Here is a 21,837-nt window from a genome sequence, read left to right as displayed (position 1 = left end):
CGAGTATGATATACATAAACTCCTAACTTTACTATATTACAGTACATATACAATCTTGAAACTAGTTCCAGCTCTGAGGTATGTGTTCCCCATGATGCCATTGTATCGTCTACAAATACTCAACAAATCTGCTCTACAACTGTACAAAACCTAGTTTGAAATCACAAGGCATTTTTGATGCAAGTTTTTAATTTAACTTAATCCTTAAAACCAGGACTCCCTTGCATGCTAAAAACAAATGATAAAGGGAAGAAGTGCCTGAAACTCACTGAAAAGCACAGTAAGAACATTCCCTTTTAACTGTACAAAAATATGCCTGAAAATATCTTACTTTTCTTTTAAAAAGATGAGGTCTGTTATGTATCAAAATGTTTTCCTCCACACCTGTATTCTGTAGAGGTTTAGGCTGCTTAATTTTTCCAAACCAGGAGGTAAACTGAATCAGTTACAAAAAAAACAAACAAACATTTTGCGGCATTTAGAAATTACATAAACCGTTGTAAAGTAACATCCTGAACAATTTGTCAGTTCACAGATTTGCTTTGAGTCAGTCCACAGTCCGTTTTCAGCTCCCTGCAGTTTCTTTTTGTTTTTGTTTTTAAGAGGATAAGATGCATAGAAGTTCACGTATTTCTCCCTTTTTGTGGTCCGTTTAAGCTGAACAGTAAATGCAGACCTACCGGAGGGGGGGAAAAAATCCATAAAACCCTGTCATGCTGCCAGAAAAAAACGTCTGCAGACTTTGCTTTTTTTTTTTTTTGCTACCAGCTTCATAAGCATCTCATTCCTCAAACCTCACCTCGCCTCCTGGTCCTCCACCTCCCTCCAAGGACCCTTCAGAAAACCCACAGGAGGGCAGAGCTAGGGACAACTTGACCAGGACACATATATAATTTACTTTCTCCCTTCTCTGTTATTACTAGAGGAACGTTTTTGTTTTTTTGTGTGTGTTTGTTTTTGTTTTTTTTCAGTTCAGTATGTGAAGACCAGGTCGGAAAAGTTCGCCTCCAGCCAGTCCCCGGCAATCATCTCACTGAGTTCTGGCGTGCAATAGTCTGGGAATTCAAAGTGAGAGCCCAGGCTGCCCTCACTGAACGAGTCCAGGTCCTTATCCACAAGAGACAGGGAGAGGTTTCCTGAATTGGGGTTGCCCAGCTCCGAGCCTGGGGCGCTGGGGGCGAAATTTAAACTAAAGTCAAAGAGCAAATCGTCCGCGTCCTCGCCAGAAGAGGAGCTGCTGCTGCTGGAGGAGGAGGAGGATGTGGAGACCGACCTGGAGGATGCTGGTGAGACAGAAGCAGCGTGCAATGTGCTCTGCTTGGTAATGTTTTTGATATTGTAAAACAGTCTGTTGTTGTTCCGCACTTCTTCGTACATGCTCGTCCCTTCAGACTCGGCCGAGGAGCTCAAAGTTGGGCTCGCAGGAACTTTGGCTACATTATACGGCCTCAGGCGCTCCTCGTCCCCCGCCTTAATCCCCATCCGGTAGTCCTCTTCGTACTCGTCGTCATCGTCCTCATCGGTGAGCTCACTTTTCACAGTCTTTGTAACTTTTAAGCTGGGAAACACACAGTCCTCCACGTAGCCGTGAGAGGACTTGGAGCCGCTCTTAGTCTTTATCTTTGAACACTTCTTGCTGGGAGTCTTTGCAATTTTTGCGCACTTCTCCGGAGACGGTGCTGATGATTTTGAACTGTCGAGCTTTGGTTTTTTCTTGGGTCTGTACTTGTAGTCGGGGTAGTCAGCCATGTGTTTTAGCCGCAGCCTCTCGGCTTCTCTGATAAACGGGATCTTTTCGCTGTCCTTGAGCATCTTCCACCTCTTCCCGAGGCGCTTGGAAATCTCAGCGTTGTGCATGTCAGGCGACTGCTCCATAATCTTTCTCCTCTCGATTTTGGACCAGACCATAAACGCATTCATGGGTCTCTTGATGTGACCGGTGGCTGTCTTGCACCAGTCTGGGTTTATCGCCACGGGACTGCATGCCATAAATTCACTTTCCTCTGAATCCGTAGCCTCCCTGGACATGCTCCCGTCCGTCTCGCTGTTGTCTGTGTGCTGCACCATTGTCCTTCTGTTTCAAGTCACTTTGTGTCCGGACGCTGCAGTGTCTATCAGCACCCCACTCTGCCAAGACGGGCTCAGCTCTCTTGCGTTTGCGCCGGTTCGTCCGTGTCCACTGCGTAATGTATGTCTCAAGCTCTGCACTCTTTTTCCAGAGTTACAAACTGCCTTCTTAACTAGTTATCAGCTTTTTCATGTCCCCTGCGTCACAGACAGTCATCCAATCACGTCCATTCCACTCCGCCCAGCAGACTCCATACAAGACTCCCCTTAACCCTTTTATTCCTCCCTCCCAAGCTCTCATTGGAGTGGAGGTGGGGATTTGTGGTACATAGTGTCTGGGGCAAAACGCCGGGCGAGACAGGCATATTAAACACACAGTTAGCACTATGCGCTCCTGAGATGAACACCACGCACCAAAGCGCACATAAGACTAAAGCTTATTTCCCTTATTTTTATTTTTTTAAGTGAAGGAGGAAAACACGTAAGGTTATTCTCCAGACAGACAGCTACCATTTGCAGATGTGTCTGGAGGAAAAAAACATGTAGGCTGTGTGATTATTTGCTTCTTCTTTTTTTTTTTTTCTCCCCCTCCCTTAGGCTGGATACTGAAGGTGGCGCTTGGATACTGTTGCAGGCGCCTGGATGCGTCGGTGCGCCTGCCTGCCTGACTGCCTGCCTGCCTGGCTGCCTGCTGTAGAGGGATGCATTTTAGCAGCTGGTAATGGCTTTAGAGGAAGACTCGATGCTATGAATAACTTTAGTATAACCTCATGCGTTTCACGGATATGTCTGAGAAGCAAAGTGTTATTTTTTTTTCTCTCTCTCTCTCTCTCTTGTTTTGCCCTGTTTGTTTCCATGTCTGCAATTGAATGAAGGAAATAGGTCAGTAGTACATTCTGCTTTATAGATGTTGTCTGTAGTGTGTGAGCATCCAAAACACATCTGCAGCATCCAATGGACACTTATTGATCAGACTCCAGGGAGTCACTTCTTGCATACAGAAAATTCATGTATTTAATTGTAATATCATTCCCCTATAATAAAAAAAAATCCCTTTTCATAAATAAAACAGAATCACAAAGTACAAGCATATGCTATGATTTGTTACTCATCCGGATTAATGCCCATGTAGTACAGTTTAAAGCACACCACTTATTCAGATGGCAACATTTGGCTGTGCAGACTAAAGTTGAGTCCATACAGTCAGGCATGGGTGGAAGGCTCCCCGCTGAGTTTGCTGTGTCAAGAGGCAGTGTAGCATCTAGCTGGTATCGCCTGCAGAACCCCCTCACACACACACACACACCCCCTTCCAACCTCCCCACTGGCTCTGGGTGGTAGCCAGCACTGCTATTGGAGGCTGGGGCGATAAGGCGTCCTGCTTTTTTCTCTCTGCTTCGTCCCCTAGAGGGCAATCACTTACCCTTTTGAAACCCTCCCCCCACCAAGCCACCGTATTTTCCCCAGCTGGGGCTTGAGACGTGTCTCCACTGATACAGAGAGAAACAACTAGAAAGGCACAGAGGGGATAGCATGGAGAAAGGAAGAGAAAAAGGGGGCACAAGTAAAGGGGAAAGTGGACAAGGCTACGGAGACTGAGGGTAGTATGAGGGAGAGATGCTGAGAGATCTTGCCTTTCCACCCCTTGGAGAGGTAACCCTCTGTCTGTGTCTCTTTCTCCCTCTCTCAGACAGAGATAGGGCTGAAATGCTTTATCATGACCACCCCGTGCTGATTAAGCCTTATCAGATATATGTGTCGGAGCAAGAGTCTCGGGAGGCTGGTGCATGCACTTGCATGTTTTACTGTCAGCGTGTTTTTCTCCTGATGGATTCATTTGAGTGGTTTTTGAGACTGACTGGTAGAGGTGGTTATTTCAAATGAACTGATAGCATGGTATCATATATAGGTACAATTTGCAAGCACATATTGACTGCATATCTGTCTGGAATTCTAGGAAATTGTCCTTGTATGCAGTACATGAGTACTCATATTCCACCAAGGTAGAAGAGAGCTAAATATGGCTGCGTTATCCTGTTCCGATTTGCCAAAAGGGCACTTATACCCCACCAAAAATATTTAGAAAATATTGATCAGTCATATCATATCATACAAAATGATAGCGGTAGTGTAGCGCTTGAGCCTTTTTTTTTTTTTTTTGTAGGATTTTGTCTATACGTGTCTCATCCTAGCCCCAGCTCCAGCCAGCCTTATCTCTTCATATGATGGTTTCATGCTGGACATGAATCACAGGACTGCTTAATGATGAGCATGCAGGGTGGCTGTCCTGCTCATTAGCATGGCTCATTATTGGCTGTGAATGAGGTGCTGGTGTCAGCCCATACAGCCTATGAGTCATCTTAGGGAGGGTCTCATCGCCATGTCTGCCTCACACAGATGCAGCAGTAACATACCCCCCCTCCCCTCCCTCCCACCCCAACTGCCTCATTCAGTGACTGGGACTGTGGTGAATGAAAAAGAGACAGAGAGAGAGAGAGAGAGTTGTGGGATAGTGAAACATGTTGTGTTTTTTTTATTTATTTCATTTTCACTCTAGAGATTACATATGATTAAACAGTGAAAATCCAGAGAGCTGCATTATCACTGTGTGATTTCTAATGCCACGTGCTTTTCCAATACCCCAAAGGCAGATGTTTTAATGCTTATTTGCTGCTTTTTTTTTTCGTGTCAAGGGAGAGGACATTTTATTCCTGAGCGATGGAGTGTTGAATTAAGTGATGGTTTTCATGTACGAACATTGAAAGAGGGTTTCGGGAGAAACAATTCCCTTTGCATTGCTTATCTAAAAGCCCCCCAAAGCAGCTGCTGCTCTCACAAAGGGCCAGTGAAGCGTTAGATCAATACTAACCCTGGCTAGAGGCTATCTGATGCTCAAAATGCATGGATCCATCTCCTCTGCATAGCCCTGAGACAGGTGTGGACTTCTGGAAGCCGCTATCTGATGGCTTCACAATGGGTAAAGAAGGGTAGGGGGGGTGGCTAAACGTGGGTGGTGAGGAAAGGGGGGTTGTTTTGGTAGCACATAAAAACGCAAATTAACTTTTCACTTGACTGACACATTTCTGAGTATCCTGTGTGCTCAGGTTACAATGTTTATTGCCATGCAGTGAATTGGTGTTTTTCTAGCCCATATAGTGGAGTCACTTAATGGTAATCTAGTGCTATGCATAGAATTTATGTAACAAGTTCCAGCAGTTTGCAAGCATAAGGTAAAGCCACCCTTGTCTTTTTCCATACAGACTTTAAGTCCTGTCTATCCAGGCTGTGGCTGGAGGTGAAACTCAATATCAGCTTATGAATCTGAAGATTTATAGTTTGTACGCTTGTTGCCAGTTACTGCAACCTATTTCGTTGTCTTAACTTGTGAGATGATACTAAAATGAGCTATGTCAGCTGGCCCAGAATTTGTTTCGCTGGCTGCCTGTCACTATATGGTCTCATTCCTCAAAGATCATGCTGTCTTCCTCGCTCTCCCTCAAGATAGGAAGAGCTTTCGACAATGCGAGGAGGATCTCACAACAGTTTGGAGGCTGTTGTTTTACCACTTAAGTGTTTGGTGCCTCCGAGGCCATTTCATGCCCTGTTGTTGCTTAACATTCTCGACTCAATGCAAATGTATCTCCAGGGTGTCGGGTTGTTTGTTGACCTCCTTGATGTGGCCTCTGTCTCTCAAGGTCTGATGCTTAGCGGATACTTGAGACTGGAGTATCTTGTCGTGAATGTAAACAGCTGATGCTTGAGTACTGTGCTGGAATGTTTGTTACACAGACACACAAATACAATCAGAGGCCAAAGCTTCTGGTAACCGCGTGTACACTTGTACTTGTGTCAGCCCTCTACTTAGAAATAATAATCTGAGTTTAGTCTGTTCACTGAAAGTTGTAGCACCAAAAAGAAATGTATAACAAGTTTTGTATTTCTTCCACAGTAACTTTTATTCTTAGTTAAAAGTAACTATATGGTAAGATTACTTAAGTACTGCCTAAGCCCAAATTTGAGGTACTTTGATTCTGTTTTTTCTTTTACAAAAATAGATTTTACATTCAAAACATTGCACAAAGTTCTAAAACTTAGTCACACTTTGACTGGATACAACATTAAATGCTGCATAAGTTTATGCATCAGTAAAAAAAACTGGAGTATTCTGTATAAACAGTACTTTATCTTCCATGTTTACAGTACATTTAGCTGTTATTACTACTTTTCTGTAACAAGCTGAACGCTTCTTCCCTCTCTGATGATAGAACCAAATTCAACAGCCTCGTCGGCGAACACTCACCCAAACACTCCAGCATGCATTAAAGCCAGAGGGAGACTATAAACTTTGAGTGTAGCCAATGTGAGGCATGGATCAGTGTGGGTGTTGGAAGTCAAGTAAATTTGTAACTGAACACTTTGTCATTAAGACAATTATTGTGCTTAGGAATGTGAGATATGACAATTAAGAGGTTTATTGGCTGAGTACACATAACCCGTCTTTATACAGGTGACAACTGTTTGAATTTTGTAAGAAAGCGTGAAGCGTTTCCTGTCTCATATCCTGTCTTTTCCTCTCTCGCTCGCTCTCTCTCTCTTCACAGCACAGACGCTGCCGTACAAAGCAGCGGGAATCCACAATGGCCTGAAGGAGATGACATCATCCTGGAGCAACTCAGGCTTACACAGTACCGTGTGTTCTGCAGTAATCATATTGCCATGTCATTCCCCATAAGCTCCGATCATTTAAATCCTTTAATTATATACCAGCAGCAATGAGACGGTGTTTACCGTAAGAGTCCGGAGTACCTAGTTTTGTATTGTACATTGTGTCTTGTGTTAATAAACTTGTGTGGAGGAAGAGCCCCGAAGGCGCTCGCAGCCACTGTAATGAGAGTGTGTTTAGTCTGGAGACTGTGTAGGACTAATGCTGATGGATTGTATGGCTGCAGGTCAGGTCTTGCTCTCACACACACTGGTTGGAGATATATAGAAGGAGCAACGGGAAGTTTCATTTGTAAGATTATGAAACATAATACAGTATCTGGCAAGCAAACATAAAGTTATTATTACCAGGTCAATATAAGCTAGATGAAAGCTATGTACCACTTCCAGTGGGAATACAATACAGTTGCTTGCTTTTGGTGGTGGAGTGGTAAAACAGTTCATCAATAAAATTGAGTTGCTGTAGTTAAGCATAAAAGCTAAAAACACCATCAATCTCAGAGAAATAGAACTGTTTATCACATTTCACTCAAGCCGTTGATTTCTAAGAAGCATGGGACGGTTTCCATTGAAGCCATGTGTCTCTGCTCCCCTGCTGACCAGCCCAGACTTGCCCCGTAACGAGATAAGATAGTGTTGACTACAGGCCACTCTGTGTAGATTGGTGAGGGGCCTCTGCTTTGCTTAAGGGGCCGGCATACTGCGTCAGAACTGCTTTGTCAAATAGCTTCATATACCTCCACAACCTGACACCATTCTGACATCGGATTGGTGCTGGTGGTCAAGGGAGGTCCCTGCAGGGGGGCGGGGGGTAAGCTGTGACAGAAGTTTCCGAGACTGACGATGTGACATTCACACCCACTCCTGAGAAAGGAGCCGAGGTTTAGACTTCTACCACAACTCTCTTTTTTTATCCTTTACACAATTTTTTTTCTGTCACTTTTCACATGAATAACACTATGTCTTCCAGCCTAGACGATCTTAAGATATCCATCATTATTTCTAACCAGTGTTTTGTGTCTCCCCTCTCTTTTCGTTGGAGTGTAGCTGATTAAATTGAGTAAAAACATGTTTGATTTCAGACATGATCGGAAAACACATTATACGAGTCACTCCTTTTCTAGTATATAAGCAACCCCTGAGTCACCCTCAGTCGCATCCTGTGCTCTGAAGTTTTACTGGTTTATGATCTTTGCACCACCAGCCGAATAGTGACAGTTCAAAGCAGCATGACAAATTGAGAATCCATGCCCTGTGGACAAATCTCAGGCAGCCTTGTGTTAGGTCCTTAAGATTTTATAATTAGCAGGTAGGATAACCCAGAATTAAAGTCAGGGATTGTTAGTTTTATTTTCCTCTCGATGGCTTCTTCACATTCATTTTAGTGATATTTAAGGGTAATTAAGTACTGTGAAACTGTCGTATGTCTTACACTAAACTAATGATTGCGCAGTGACAGTTGTAACCCAGACTCTAGTGTCTATCTGTCACACATTGAGCTCTGTGCATGCTCACATTTATTTTATTGTCATTGCCATCTGATTTTCTTTTATGTTCCATGATCAACCAGACATTTATTTCCAAAAGCAATTATCTAAACGCATTTTTTTTATCCTTTTATTTGATTTGATTTGTTGGAACCAAACACAACACGCAGATATAAATGAATGTACGAATACTAGGGCTTGTTTCTCAATCAACCTGTGGTTATTACTTTTTCTAACAGATGAATTAAGTGATTCAGTCACAAGCTGGATGAAAACAGCATTGCGAAAGCCGCATCAATCAGGCTTTAACCTTGAAAACAAAAACAAGAAGAAATGGACCCATGCAGAGACAAACACCTGAAGCAAATCTGAGCATTCACTCTTGTTTGAACAGTGACCAGATAAGATAGCTCAAAGTTATCAGCACAAGATGAATTCCCAGAGGAACCCCCGGGAGGGGTTTCATCAATGTAGCGGGAGGGAGAAAATCAATCTCTCAAACCACAAATACTGACAAACAACCACCTAAAACTGAAGTGAAAATTAGCAGTACCCTCTACAGTTACCAACAAGTCTAAAGAGAAAAACATGTAAAGGATGATGATGAAACGCGGCATGTAAACACTGCAACTTTGTAAACACTGCAACTTTGTAAACATAATCATAATCATGTGGGTCGGAATGAAAACATATTTTTTTTTCCTGTTTTGGAGCCAACATTGGTGATCTTACACACCACTCTGAAATCAGACAGAAAAGTCTTTAACATATTTTCCATAATCAGTGATCACATTGTGGTCATTCATTCATTTTGGCATAAAAATGAAAACTGACCAGTATTAGAGACAAAGTATTTTCTTTTTATGTAGATTTGAACTTCTTTAACTAAAGTCTATAGAGAAGGTCATTTCAATATCAACCTTTATATTCCGACTGAATCATAAGTTAAGTTCTCCTCAAATATATTTATGTCCTGAGTGTATGTCTATAGAGACCAATGGCACTACAGAAAAAGGAGGAAACTTCAAGAGAGTCTTGTGACTTCCTTTTTACTTTGCATTACATATGCACATATAGACTGGTATTTTCCCCCAGCATTCCATCCATATCAGAGCCTCAGTATGTCCTCTCCATATACTGACTCACTGCCCTTTCCTTCATGTCTCTTAAGGATTTCTTAGACAGGCTTCAAGAAAGATTTTCATAAATGTCCTCTTTTGCAAATCCTCTACAACCCTCTGTATGCACTGAGAGCTATCTCTATCTTAACAGTAAAGGTCATTGGAGGAGACTCAGGGATATGGAAAGGCTAAGCTGTGTGCATGGCAGAGTGTTTAACAACTATCTAGAAATCAATAATAGAAGGTTTGATAATGAGTGTGTCAAATCACAGTCACAGACCAACTCAGGTGTGGCGAAGCTTGATGCTTTCATCAGACTTTGGTCTCTTAGGTGTTTTTAAAGTTGGACGTCTGGATTTTTGAAGTTTAAAAAAATCAACAATTCAAGTAAAGTGTTAGATATTGTCGTCTGTGTCAACAGTCACGACCTCTTATCCATCATTGCATATAGCATCGTGATTAGACGCTGATTATGTTAATGTGCGTGTATGAATTTCTCTTCTGATTATGTTAATGTGTGGAAGTAATCTGCCTGCTTGAAGAAAAAAAGAATCAAGCAGGCTTTATACCTGCATATAAAATATTAATAAAAATCTGATATTGTCAACACAAAATCTCTCAGTTATTATTCCAGTCTCATGGGGTCTTTTTAAACTGAGTTCCAGTGTAAACAGAGGAGCTAAGGATTACAAGATGAGAGCCGTGAGACAATTCAGATAATGAAAAGGAAAGCAAAGTTTCCAGAAACCATGGAAAGAATGAATTTAGTCATAAAAGTGTGAGCGGATTAGCTCCTCTCTTATTTCCAACATTTCCTCTTTGATACATCCCTACACTAATCTCATTATAAGTGTCAAGCATACATGGCAATTCATTTTAACAAGCAAGAGTTTCCCCTTTAAATACAAAGCCTCCTACTCAAATGAAAACACATGAGAGGTTTCCTCTGGAACAGATATGGGCTAACAAGGAAAAGAGAATAAGGCTCAGCACTTTTGATCATTTTAAACTATAACTAACTAAAATAGTTTAAAATGCAAATGTGTTTTCTCAGAAATGTGTTCACTGTGACCATTACAGTGTTTAATAGCATAACGACCTAAGAGGCTCGCAGTTTGTGTCCAGAGTGTACAGAGAAAAATCTATATTCAATAAATATTCATGTTGTATTTTTATTCCTTTATATAGCTCATTATATGTGTTTTTACAGCGAATCACTGCTGTGTATTCCAGGTTGGTTGACTTTTGTGTGGAAACCTGCTTCTCGTTTGTCTCTTCAGGAGTTTTTTAATCCCCCTTTAAGAGCCAAGCAGCTATTGTCATGAAGTTGTTATTGTGCTTTCATATCAATATCAAGACTTATTGCAGTTTTTACAATGAAAGTGTTTGAAAAAGAAAAAGAGCAGCTCATAAAGCATTGTGTTCCAGATAAACCTGTAGAGGAAGCAGCACATAATTAGCGTCTTGTTAATTGGGGAGAACCATTATTGCATACTTAGTGTGATGCTAGACTAAATTGTTTGCCAACAGAAACATAATGATTTTACACTCGGTGAATGTGTTTTGTGTAAGAACTGCCTCCCTTTGTCTTTTAACAAGAAATACGAAAAAAATATCCTGGGGCATTATTTTTGAACTACTTTTATATAACAAGCGGACTGCATAAATATTACATTGGCTCTCCCTCTGCAGCCTATAGTACACTATCTCCTATCATGTATGGTGATATATGTAACTTTCAAAGCCAGACTAGCTAAAGGGTAACTGTAATATGCTTCAGACTATAACTGTATAGATATATCATGACCCCTGTGATCTCTATCTGTCCATCATTGGAGTAATCTGACCATTGCGGATAAATACCGTGAAAGGTCTTAAAGCACTAGGAAGACCAGTACCTTAATCACAGCTAATCCCTGGTAGCTAGACATGTCTTGGGGGGACATGGGATGGACACATCACCCCAATTAGCAGTAGCTATAGCTTTAAAACCCTGTCATTAGAAGCCCATAACCTTCCTGTCACTCACCGTAGCTGCTGCAGCCTCTACTTAGTGCGCTGTTACAATTTGTCACATTTATGCACAACAGTCATGTAGATTTGAGCACATAGTAGCATGCACACATGCACCGGCAACAGCAATGATTTCAGAAACTAAATGGTGATACAGGAAGTCAATGCATATATATAACTCTCAGCGAGGCAAATTGGGCATACGCCATGTTGCTTGCGGGTGTAAAACCTTAATAGGCTGATTTATGTATGACATTCCTCCGAGCATTAATATAAATTGGCAGGTGTTACCCAAGCCACAGAGTGCCCACACTGTTATGCCATGTTCAATATACTCCATGGTTGACATATTAGAAGTATACCTAGGAAAGAAACATGCATTTCAGATACCTTTCTTTTGGTTAATGAATGATAGGGGAACATGTACATGCATTTTGAATGTCCATATAGCTATCAGCTCAGTATGCAGATAGGGTCCCTGGTGTTTTAGTGTGAGATAGTCTTTGCAGGCCTTTGCTGGTAGACAGTGGAGCATTAACTGTTATCTTGGAGAAAGCACTACCATTAAGCCTGCAACAATAAGACCAGGGTCAAGGATGAAGTTGAATGACAGCTCAGGATGAATATAATTTCCATGGAAGCGATAAAGAGGGGTCTTGTACTCACACTAAAAAGAAGAAGAATAATTTTTTTTCACCAGGTTGTCTGCTCCTACATATTTTCATTCTTTGCTCTATTCTCGAGTGAAGAGGTCAGATATAGAGGAGGACAATGACCAAGCTTGTGAGATTGATGTCGAGGATGAACAGGCCGGCGGAATCTCGGCTAAATCAAAGCCATTCACCGTTAATGAAAATAAGAGAGAGACCGCACTGTAAATCATCTTATGGTCTAATGTATTAGTGATAATGAATTCACGCTGCCACATTTAACCTTAGTTTTGCAATTCATTATATTTGAGATTAACAAGGGAGGGAACTTAAGTGAACTGTCTGCAGGGAATTACAGCTGGGGCCTCATTGTCAATCAAGGATTGTGTTCCGATGTCTTTCATTAGGGTTGGAGGAATTAAATAAGACTTTCTTTTAATGGCGGATGGCTCGCCCATTTAACGCTCCTCTTGCTCTCCCAAGATGGTTAACTCTTCATTACCCAAATTAAAGGCATCCATCTCTGTTGGCTCCTGCCACATTGCCATGACCTCTACCTGTCAAAACTTTCATGTAAGCTTGTGAGTGATGGATGATACCCCCGAACCCCATTGTCAAAATTATCCAGTGACTGTCCAACCCTCTCTGATCCATTCAATCCATCTCCCCAGGCTACGTGCCACCAGCTATGATTTAACAATGAAGCTGAGGCGCTAATTTACCCTCATAGAAATTAGAAACTACCTTTTAATTATATGCCTGGGAGTGTTCTAAGAGTTCACAAGGATCACCCCCAAAGCTTTTAACTTGACTTTGTGGGGGCTGATCATTTATATTCTTCAAACGTGTTATTTCAGGGGTCATTCAACATACCTACAACCAGAGGGAATTTAAGAAACCATCAGGAATAGGAAATAAGGAAAGTGTTCAAATTTGAAGGTCACAGCTGTTGTTAAAGGATATGATCAGATGGAAAAATATTGAAAGTATAATGAAAAATTTAAAATCTGTTTGTCGAGTCTAACCAAGTAATAACTTTTCAGAACTTCAGTGAACAGCGTATTGGGACTTGATGACTGATATTGAAAACCTTAATGAATGCACGTGGAGCTCTGATCAATAGATCATATGCACTGTGGGTTTTACTGGTTCAGCTCTGGAATTGCATCATGCTCAACTCATTACAGACAGTCTTTGTTGACAAAGAAAACACAGTTCCGTGAACTTCCTCCCTCTTTTTTTTTCCCTCTCTATTTGCATCACCTTCAGACACATGTAAATATTCAAACACATGCCACACGTCATACATAAAACATGATATAAGTGGTCCCATTCTTGTCTGACCTCTTGTCCTCCTGCTTCTCTCCCAGACAGATGTAGATAACACTCCAGACACACCTCACTTCCTGAGAGGAGAGTTATAGCTTCCTGGGAGAGGCACTGCCGTCCCCTGGAGCCCTGAAGAGTTCGACAGCTACCTATGGAGAGGGCACGTCTCTGACTTGTAGACCTGCTCTGAGGCTTCTCCTCTCACTTTGAGATCCTCCGTGTACCTGTCAAAGGGTCAAAAGGGTACGCTCACTGCAGACAACAGGACTGTGTTTGTGTGTCTGGGTGTGTTTATGTTTGCATGTGTGCACGTGTGTGTGTGTGTGTGTGTGTCTACGTGTGACCCCCTCGGTGACAGATGCCAGGCTGTTTATATGTGAGGTGTGGGAGTGCTGGGTGGGCAGGTGGGTAGACACGCATGTGTTTGCATGTGCATGTGTGAAAAGGAAGTGTGTGTGTGCGGTTTGCTGTGGGTGGGTTTGAGCAGTGGTATAATGTGAGAAACTGCACTTGTCAGAATGTGCAGACATGCGTGTGAATGTATTTGCATACATGGGCATATGTGTGTGCACGTGTCTGTACCTTCGCACACTCGGTGAGTTTAAGTGTAGCGAGAGTCAAATGAGAACCTGTTACCAGGCTCCAGAAACCCAAAACTGTTGTCCCAGAACCAGAGCATAACAGATGGGGGGAGCTGCTGCTCTGGCAGCCAAGCAAATGATGAGCTAATCGTAGCGAAGGAGGTGACCATAGTTGGTTACAGCTTATTCAGGATTATGACTCAATCACGGAGGCTTATGGCACTTAGGTAATTATTTAATCAAAGAGTGGACGTGTCAATAGAAGACGACAAGAGATTAATTATAAGTCGGGGATGACTTCAACTCATTGTTTTTACTGGTCCTCTCTCTCGACACTGGCAGGAGGGAGAGTTGATGGGATCATTGGGAGGGTGAGTGACAGCTCTAGTGAAGCAGGAATAATCAGAGTGGTATAGTTAACACTAACCCCCCCCTTAACATGGGCTGAGATCAATAAAGTGCTATCCTTGATTAAAATGTTTAATTAGCTGTATTAAAGCACAATAAGGAGCCAAGGAAAGGAGAGAAAACATTCCTTCTCCTCCGTGTATGGATCTGTGGGGATCTTAAACATCAGCTGGTGTCATGAGCTAACTGTTGCTCTGCTGATCTACTGCAGCCCATTACCGGTGGCTCAGGCAATATGGAACAATGTCAAGCTATACATGCATTTTGGCACATGGGAATGTGTGCGCTAATGGCCCGGTTACACTAGAAGGTTCACACGACGAGACGAGCGAGAGAGGGAGGTTCGATCCATGGCCCCTCCTCACTACCTCACAGCGTTGTTGGATGCTCGATCTTCAGTTTCAGAAAAAAAAAAGTACAGAAATGGTCGGACGCAGAACCCTCTAATCCTACAACGGAAAGGTGTGGAAGGAGGGTTTTTTTTTTTGTGAAGCTATTGATTGAGTGTTCTAGCCCCTTAAGCCCTCTATGACAGCTATAGGAGAAGAAGCAGGGCAGTGGCAGCAAGGAAAAGGTGTATGAGTCACTCAGCCTATGCTTAGTAACCTGCCATTATTTATAGCAGACTGTAGGAGGATGAAAGGCACCGGAGAATTCTCTCTTAGTTATCTGCCAACAGCTTTCTACTAATAACTGTCATTTCTAAATGCATAGGGGCTTTCATGTAGGCAGGAGTGACCTGATCTTCACATAGAGATTGCAGTGATGGTGTACAAAATAGACTACTCCCAAACTACTACTCAACTTCAAACACATGACCTGAGGAAATGGTTAATTTGAGGCAAAAGTGGTGCTGAAATATGTTCTACAATTAGTTGTTTGGTGTTTTTGATTTTTTTTGTGTGGATGTATATAAGTTTAAGTAATTAAATCATTAGAAAGCCACTGGGCAGTTGTTTCATCTCTTTCACCAGCCTTCATCCAAAAGAGGAATGAAGCTCTGTGAAGCTTCACGTATGCTGATTCTAAGGGATTCCCCTACATGTGTTTTATCCAGTCCTGTTGTTTTATTTGGCTGATGGGGAACAGGATGTGAGATTTACACCAGCAGAGTAAAACGGGGGCAAGTTGAGACACAAAGATGGACGTGGTGGTTAACTCCCTGATCGTGTCACCAGAGAAGAGAGATAAATGGTGAAAGGAAAACAAGCAAGGGGAAGCTGACTATTTTTCTAAAAAGCCGCACGGAAGTTTCTAATTATATCCACTCGGAGACCTGTAACCTCCACTGAGACACTCAGCCACACACTGACACACATTCATTTCTACGCACATACACACACACACACACACACACCGCTGCAGAGACCTAACCTTTGCTGGCCTTGCAGTCCCCTCCAAGCAAGAACCAAATTAGACGGTGAGGGGGAAAATAATGTCCCCCGTCTTTGCTGCTGTGAAAGGCCAGTAATCTCTCATTTACACTGACATTAAGGAGAAGCAAGTTTCACACTAACATACTCCTGTCATTAAAAATAGTGAAAAAGAAGAGAAGTATATGTGTGTGTATAAGGGGTTGATTGAGGGCAGTGCTGTCATGCCTGGTAATATGGAAGCTAAGCCGCAGCGCCCTCGGCCCCAGGCGGGCAGATGGTAGGGTGGGCAGTGAGGGGCGAGGGTCCCCTGTCTCTAATTCTCAGCTGCACTTGTAAGATATGCGCTATGTATGAAATGTGTTGGCAAGGATCCATGTCCTTCAACTCCTTATGTACCCCTAGCGGCTCCACCCAAGCCAGCTGTGTCTGAGTGAGCTCACTGGGCTCTGACAGCAGGGATCAAAACAACATGTGAACCAGCCGTGACATCGACCACCATCAAAACAAAGTGAGCAGCCACGACAAGTCTCCCATAGCTACATCACAAGAGGTGAGGTGTGTTATGAGCGGCGCCGGCCATTCTGCACGTGTTGTGTTTGCGTCTCTATCAAACACAACGATGGCTAATGCATTAGTCAGTCATCGTGTCACGCTGTGATGTTGCTGAACACAATTAGCTCTTTGAGCTGCAGTGGAAAACCAAACGTGAACCAACATGAACCTTAGAGCTTTGTATTCAGATCAAGGGAAAGCTCAAAGCTTCTGCAAACTTTGTTACCTTTTTTTTTTCTCTTCTCTCTTTTGTTTGAAAGTGAGCACACACACTTACAGACACATACCTCACAAAGACATGAGAGAATGAGAGAGAAAGACAGAGTGAGTAAGCAGGAGACAGTGAGCGGAAGATGGAAATAAAAAAAAAAAGTTGGAGTAGTGTGCATGTATATTGATGGTTACCTTCCAGTCCATATGGGTCAAAGACAGGAAACGTGCGCCTTCCTGTTTGATTATATTGGAACAGAAGAAGCTCAAAGATAGACACGGGATGGTAGAAGTATTAGATAGGTCTGCTTATTTTAACTGCTGCACAGGTGTTCTCAATGAAGAAGCCCATTCACGGACCTATTTAATGCAGAGATGGATGAAAGACTTATACAAGTGAAAGAAGAATGAGGAAAAACATCAAAGCTCGGACAGATGAAGTAAGTTTCAATCAATTGATAAATGCCTCTGGACTCAAGTTGCAAAAAAAAAAAAAAGAAGAAGAAAAGGAGCTCCATTCTTTGAAACACTAACACAGCCTAATGGAAATATTAAGGAGGGTTAAATTCATGGGAACTGCATTAATATAGATCAAAATCTATTGTGAACAAACCTCACTCTGTTTTAGTGAAGAGCCAAACTAAGCGTGAGAGTGAGACGTGTACAGAATAAGATCTATAGCGTTGTAGCCCTGCCCTCATCTCGTAGGCAGGCACACACACACACACACACATACACACCTACACCCCCACACACACACCTACACACACACACGTTGCTTCTGTCACACTTGGGCCAATTTCTCTTGGCAGCGAGGTATTGTCAGTAGTATTTGTGGGTGACTGGAACAGATAATCAGTTGTTTAGCTGTCCTCTTCTTCCCGCAGGAAGGAGCTGACAGCTTTAGACCATCCCTTAGGTCACATATTAGAGGCCTGCTGCAGTACCTTGGTGTCCACACATCACACCCACACACATGCGTGCACACACACACACACACACACACAGTGACATTCTGCGCTCACAGCAGATGGAGTCCTGAGTGACACGTCCTGGCAGAGGAAGGTTACATCATGTAAATAATGTGATACTCTGCCAGACTTTAATGACATCAGATTTTAATTCCACCTCTGTGTTTTTATGCCACACACACACACGCACGCACAACTCATCCAACTATTTGCTATACTGGTTTGCATCTGTAAGCCCCAGCTGGCATTGAAATTATATTTATGGTAATTATGAACTTGATTATGATATTTTAACTTAATGTATTTTTAAGTTCAAGATACTTACTCGCACACCGAGGCATTTTTCAGATATTCTCCACTTGACAGCGCAGCCCTGCTAACCATATGCCGTTGAAAACTGATTATTACATTTGATTAATGTGTATCATACACAATTACGGAAATATAATTGAACACAGTGGTCGTTTTTGGCACTGGTCCCTGACAGTGGACATGTGCCGACACGACTAAGGGAGTTAAAAAGGCCAAGCAGCTGCAGAGGCAGACGTGCCTTCTGCTTGAGCCAAAAAAATGTTCTATGTTGAAAGTATATTTCACTGTATTGTTTACTTAGAAGCCCCCAGATGTTGTGAACATGTGGATGTTTTATATGGCAGTTAACAGCAGGTCACGCTTGGACTGCCACTCCCTCAGAAACAATTAATAAACCATAAACAGTCTAATGTCCTCTCCGCTGAGCATTAAGTTCATACTGCTTCCACGCAGAGAAGAAAGGCAGTGAGAAGCCGCTTTTGGTTCAGTGGGGGGAGAAGAGTGGGGGTAAAGGTGGGGGGGGGTTCTTTTAACTTTTTACAACTCCTCTGCTGCAGAACTGTAGCTGTATAAATAAGGTGGTTCATTTGACCAGCAATGTGGAGACAACGCTGTCACAGTAAACTGATCATGGTGTTGAACTTCCTGACCCGGGCTGTTGTTGTTTGCCGCCGTCCGCAGACACCTAATCCAAAATGTAAGAGGAGTTTGTTTCAAGTGGGGCTTGTTCTAACATGGCACAAGTAAATATAGCTGTTGTCTGGTGGCGTCTGGTCTGATTAGTGCGCCATGAAAGGCTCCATTGAGCACAGGAATCTGTTTTATGCAATACGTCCAATTATAAATGTATAAATGGATGATTAGATCCCAGCTTTGAAGGCAGATGGAAACACTAAACAAGCCTAAATGAGAAACATGGAAATGTCTTGCTACTGTTTATGCTTTTTTTTTTTTTTTACACCTGAATCCAATAGCTTGATCTTCACCTGTGCTAAAGGTTAAATGTGTCAAACATGTGATTGCTTGTAAGGGCGCAAAACAACAATTTTTTGAAGCAAACAAAAAAGGTTATTTGTGTACAGTTTATGCAGACCCAATGCGCAGGCTGGGTTAAGTCATCACAGCCTCAGGAGCTCTAGCACTCTGAGTTTCATCATCACACATGGCTTATCTCTTACCCAGGATCCTCTAGCAGGGGTGAGGGGTCACCCAGCCATCAGAGGAAGCCATCACTGAGTAGCTGACCCCTCCTCTGGCCCCCACCTTTCATCTGTCTCTCTGATTAGTTTGCCCATGTGACAGATAGCAACTTATAATGAAACGCCCCATAGACACCCTCCTGGGAGAATCTCTCGAGCAAGATATATATACACATTCTTGCTGCTCTACTAGTGAGTGCACTTTCAATTACAAGAGGAGAGGTGGGCTTTTAGATGTTCACTACTCATGGCTCAGAGCTCTGCTAGGTCTGCTGGCTCGAGAGAGTAAATCCATCCACTTGGCTTCAACGGCATATCAGGTATCCTCTGGCTTGTCTCTCATGTGTGATTGGTGTGTACCTAACCTGCAGCTGCATATGGGGACTGCTTGATGTGGTGGCATCCAATATCCATTCAATCTAAACATCGTGTAATGGACGGCTAACAGAGGTTCAAACTAAAGCTGACAGCCGCTATGTCTTAGCAACCAGTATGTTGTCGCTGTGCTTAAACAGTAGCGGAGAAAGTCAGTTCTCACCAGTTCAAAGGTGAGTAATTCTTCTTGAAAGATGTGACATTGTTAAGTTGACGTGAACATTTTGCACCTTGGTCCGTACCTATTGTGGAGAAGTGACAAAAGAATGAAGTGCATCATGGGTCTAAAGGTGCTCTTCAGAAAACCTGCCTTTGTGAGAGTTGATTTCGAGAACTCCCTTTGCCGTCCACTTAGAGAAGTGTAGGCTGTGTGTTGATGAAGTCATCAGGGGGTGATTTGGCTGATATATGAGGAGACCTATTGCTCATCAGAAAGCTATCCGCCATGCTGATTGAGTCATATGTAGAGCTGCTGGGATAATTTGTCACAGGCCTGCCAGGTCAATGGACTTTGATTGGAACACGGTATGAACTCAAGGATTTCCACTGAGTTGAGTGGTCTTACACCCTCGCTCTGTCTCAAGATCTTTCCTCTCGGCCCGCCACATTCTGATTCTCTCTGCTTTCTGAGTTACTCGTTTCTTTCTTTTTCAAACTTGATCAAAAACCATCCACCTCTTCTTTGGTCTCTGTGTTTCCTTCTTTGCTCTCTTCTCCGTCTGTCTCCCTGTATTTCCCTGGCCTCTCCCTGGCCTCAGCCCGGGGGCCCGCTCTGCCTGTTGAAAGGTAACAGAATCTTCTGGAATGACCCACTGAAATCGCTGGGTTGATTCACTGATGTTTCTGTCATGGAGAAGCACAAAGTACAGGACTGTATTTCCCCTCACAAAACTAAAGGTGTCCATTACAGTGAAGATCTGTGCAAAAAAAGGAAGAAAATAGGGGGCCCTGAGCCTGACTGACCTGTTTTAATGTGACAGAAAGAAGAGATCAGTACATACCCACGCACAAAGACACATACACAAACACATATTTCCAAGAAGAACAGAAACCTTGTCTGAGACACCTGTTCATTTTCCTGTTAAGTTTGAAACTTTGAAACATGTGGCTTAGCTGGGGAGCTGTAACTCTGCCAAATGCTTGAATATACAAGTTCAGCTGTGCACTGTAACTTTTAACACTTCACAGTGAAAATCACAGCCTTGGCACTCTTAAGCCGAGTAACTTGGTTCCCCTTCATTACCTTTCTCCAGAAAAGAAAAAAAAAAAAAGGAAGGGAAGAAAAAGAGGGAAAGACAGCGAGCAGTTTCAAAAAGAGGGAGGAAGAAAGGACGTGAACTTGAATAACTTCCAGAAGGAGCATGGCAAAATACCTGCAGTGAGTTTCAAAAAACCACAAGATCTTTCATCTGACTGTTCTGGCATCACCGGGTGGGAGCCTCGGCACTGACCATAACATAGGTATGCCTAATCCTCTTTCATCTACAATATCACACAAAGGGAGTATCTGTCCGAGTGAAGAGGGAGATTCTGCAGACATAAAAGGCTGACGGGGGGAGTGTTGCATGTCTGTACCAACATTGTCCTGGTCCTTATTATTCTTTGCACATAGCTGTAAGTCTAAACAAGACCCCGCTTCCTGAGGAGGACTGCTGTGCACTCACGCTGGCCCTGGTGTTGTTCTGCTCCGGCGTGAATACGAAGGAGTGTGCGCGTTTGAGGTCGCTCCACTGTTGAGATGACCCTGCTTTCTTTCTATAGGGGCTTTTCACTCTGCAAGAGCTCAGGCCCTGTACAGAGGGACCCTGTACTGGTACCTCTCTTAGCCTCTCTTTCTTGTGCAGGCTCTTCTCTTTCATTCTCCCTCTCTCTCTCTCTCTCTCTCTCTCTGTGCAGCAGCAGCAGCAGCTTGAGTACTTCCAGCTGCCGACATAGAATACCGCCTCCCACACACGCACACACTCACAGGTACAAACTGGTCCAGTATAGAACACATATATACACACACACACACACACACATGCTCATATACACATACCTTCCTCATTTACTGAAATGCCTGCACTAGTTTCTCATTGCCTGTGAATTTGTCCTTCTCCCGCCTTTCCATGCAGTGCATTTATGATGTGGGTGCATGCCCGTCAGTCCCTTCACCCTCATCTACCCTCCTGTGTCTGTGCCCCCAGACAGGGTGGATATGGGTGATGATTTATTGTCCATATCCATAATAGACCCTCTTCACAGAGGCTGTGTGTTGCCGTACAGAAGGTTAACCAGCCAAGAAACACACCTCGCAGCAGGCCCCTCTTTCCCTCACACCAATGAAAAACTCCAGCAAAGCAAAACAAAACAAACAGAAAAAAAAGGGAAACACAAGGAGAATGCAGTTTCAAACCACTGCCAAAGAGCACGCTGCACTGCTGTCTGTATATTAGAAACTTACTTATAAACAAATACAGATGTA

The 21,837-nt window shown here is 43.0% G+C and overlaps 1 protein-coding gene across 1 annotated transcript; it reads right to left on the bottom strand.

The window, feature by feature from the left end:
- Window positions 1–746: 746 nt before the first annotated feature.
- sox11a (SRY-box transcription factor 11a) lies at window positions 747–21,261 on the bottom strand (the record flags this gene model as incomplete). Its single annotated transcript, NM_001317084.1, is given in 2 exon segments — window positions 747–2,895; window positions 21,238–21,261. A coding segment is annotated over 1 exon segment (1,095 nt). The 3' UTR covers window positions 747–972.
- Window positions 21,262–21,837: the final 576 nt, after the last annotated feature.

Source organism: Larimichthys crocea, chromosome XXIV (genome assembly GCF_000972845.2).
Source record: "Larimichthys crocea isolate SSNF chromosome XXIV, L_crocea_2.0, whole genome shotgun sequence".
Classification (NCBI taxonomy): Eukaryota; Metazoa; Chordata; class Actinopteri; family Sciaenidae; genus Larimichthys; species Larimichthys crocea.
Note: the sequence above shows the minus strand (reverse complement) of the source record. Positions and strands in the feature narration are given on the sequence as shown.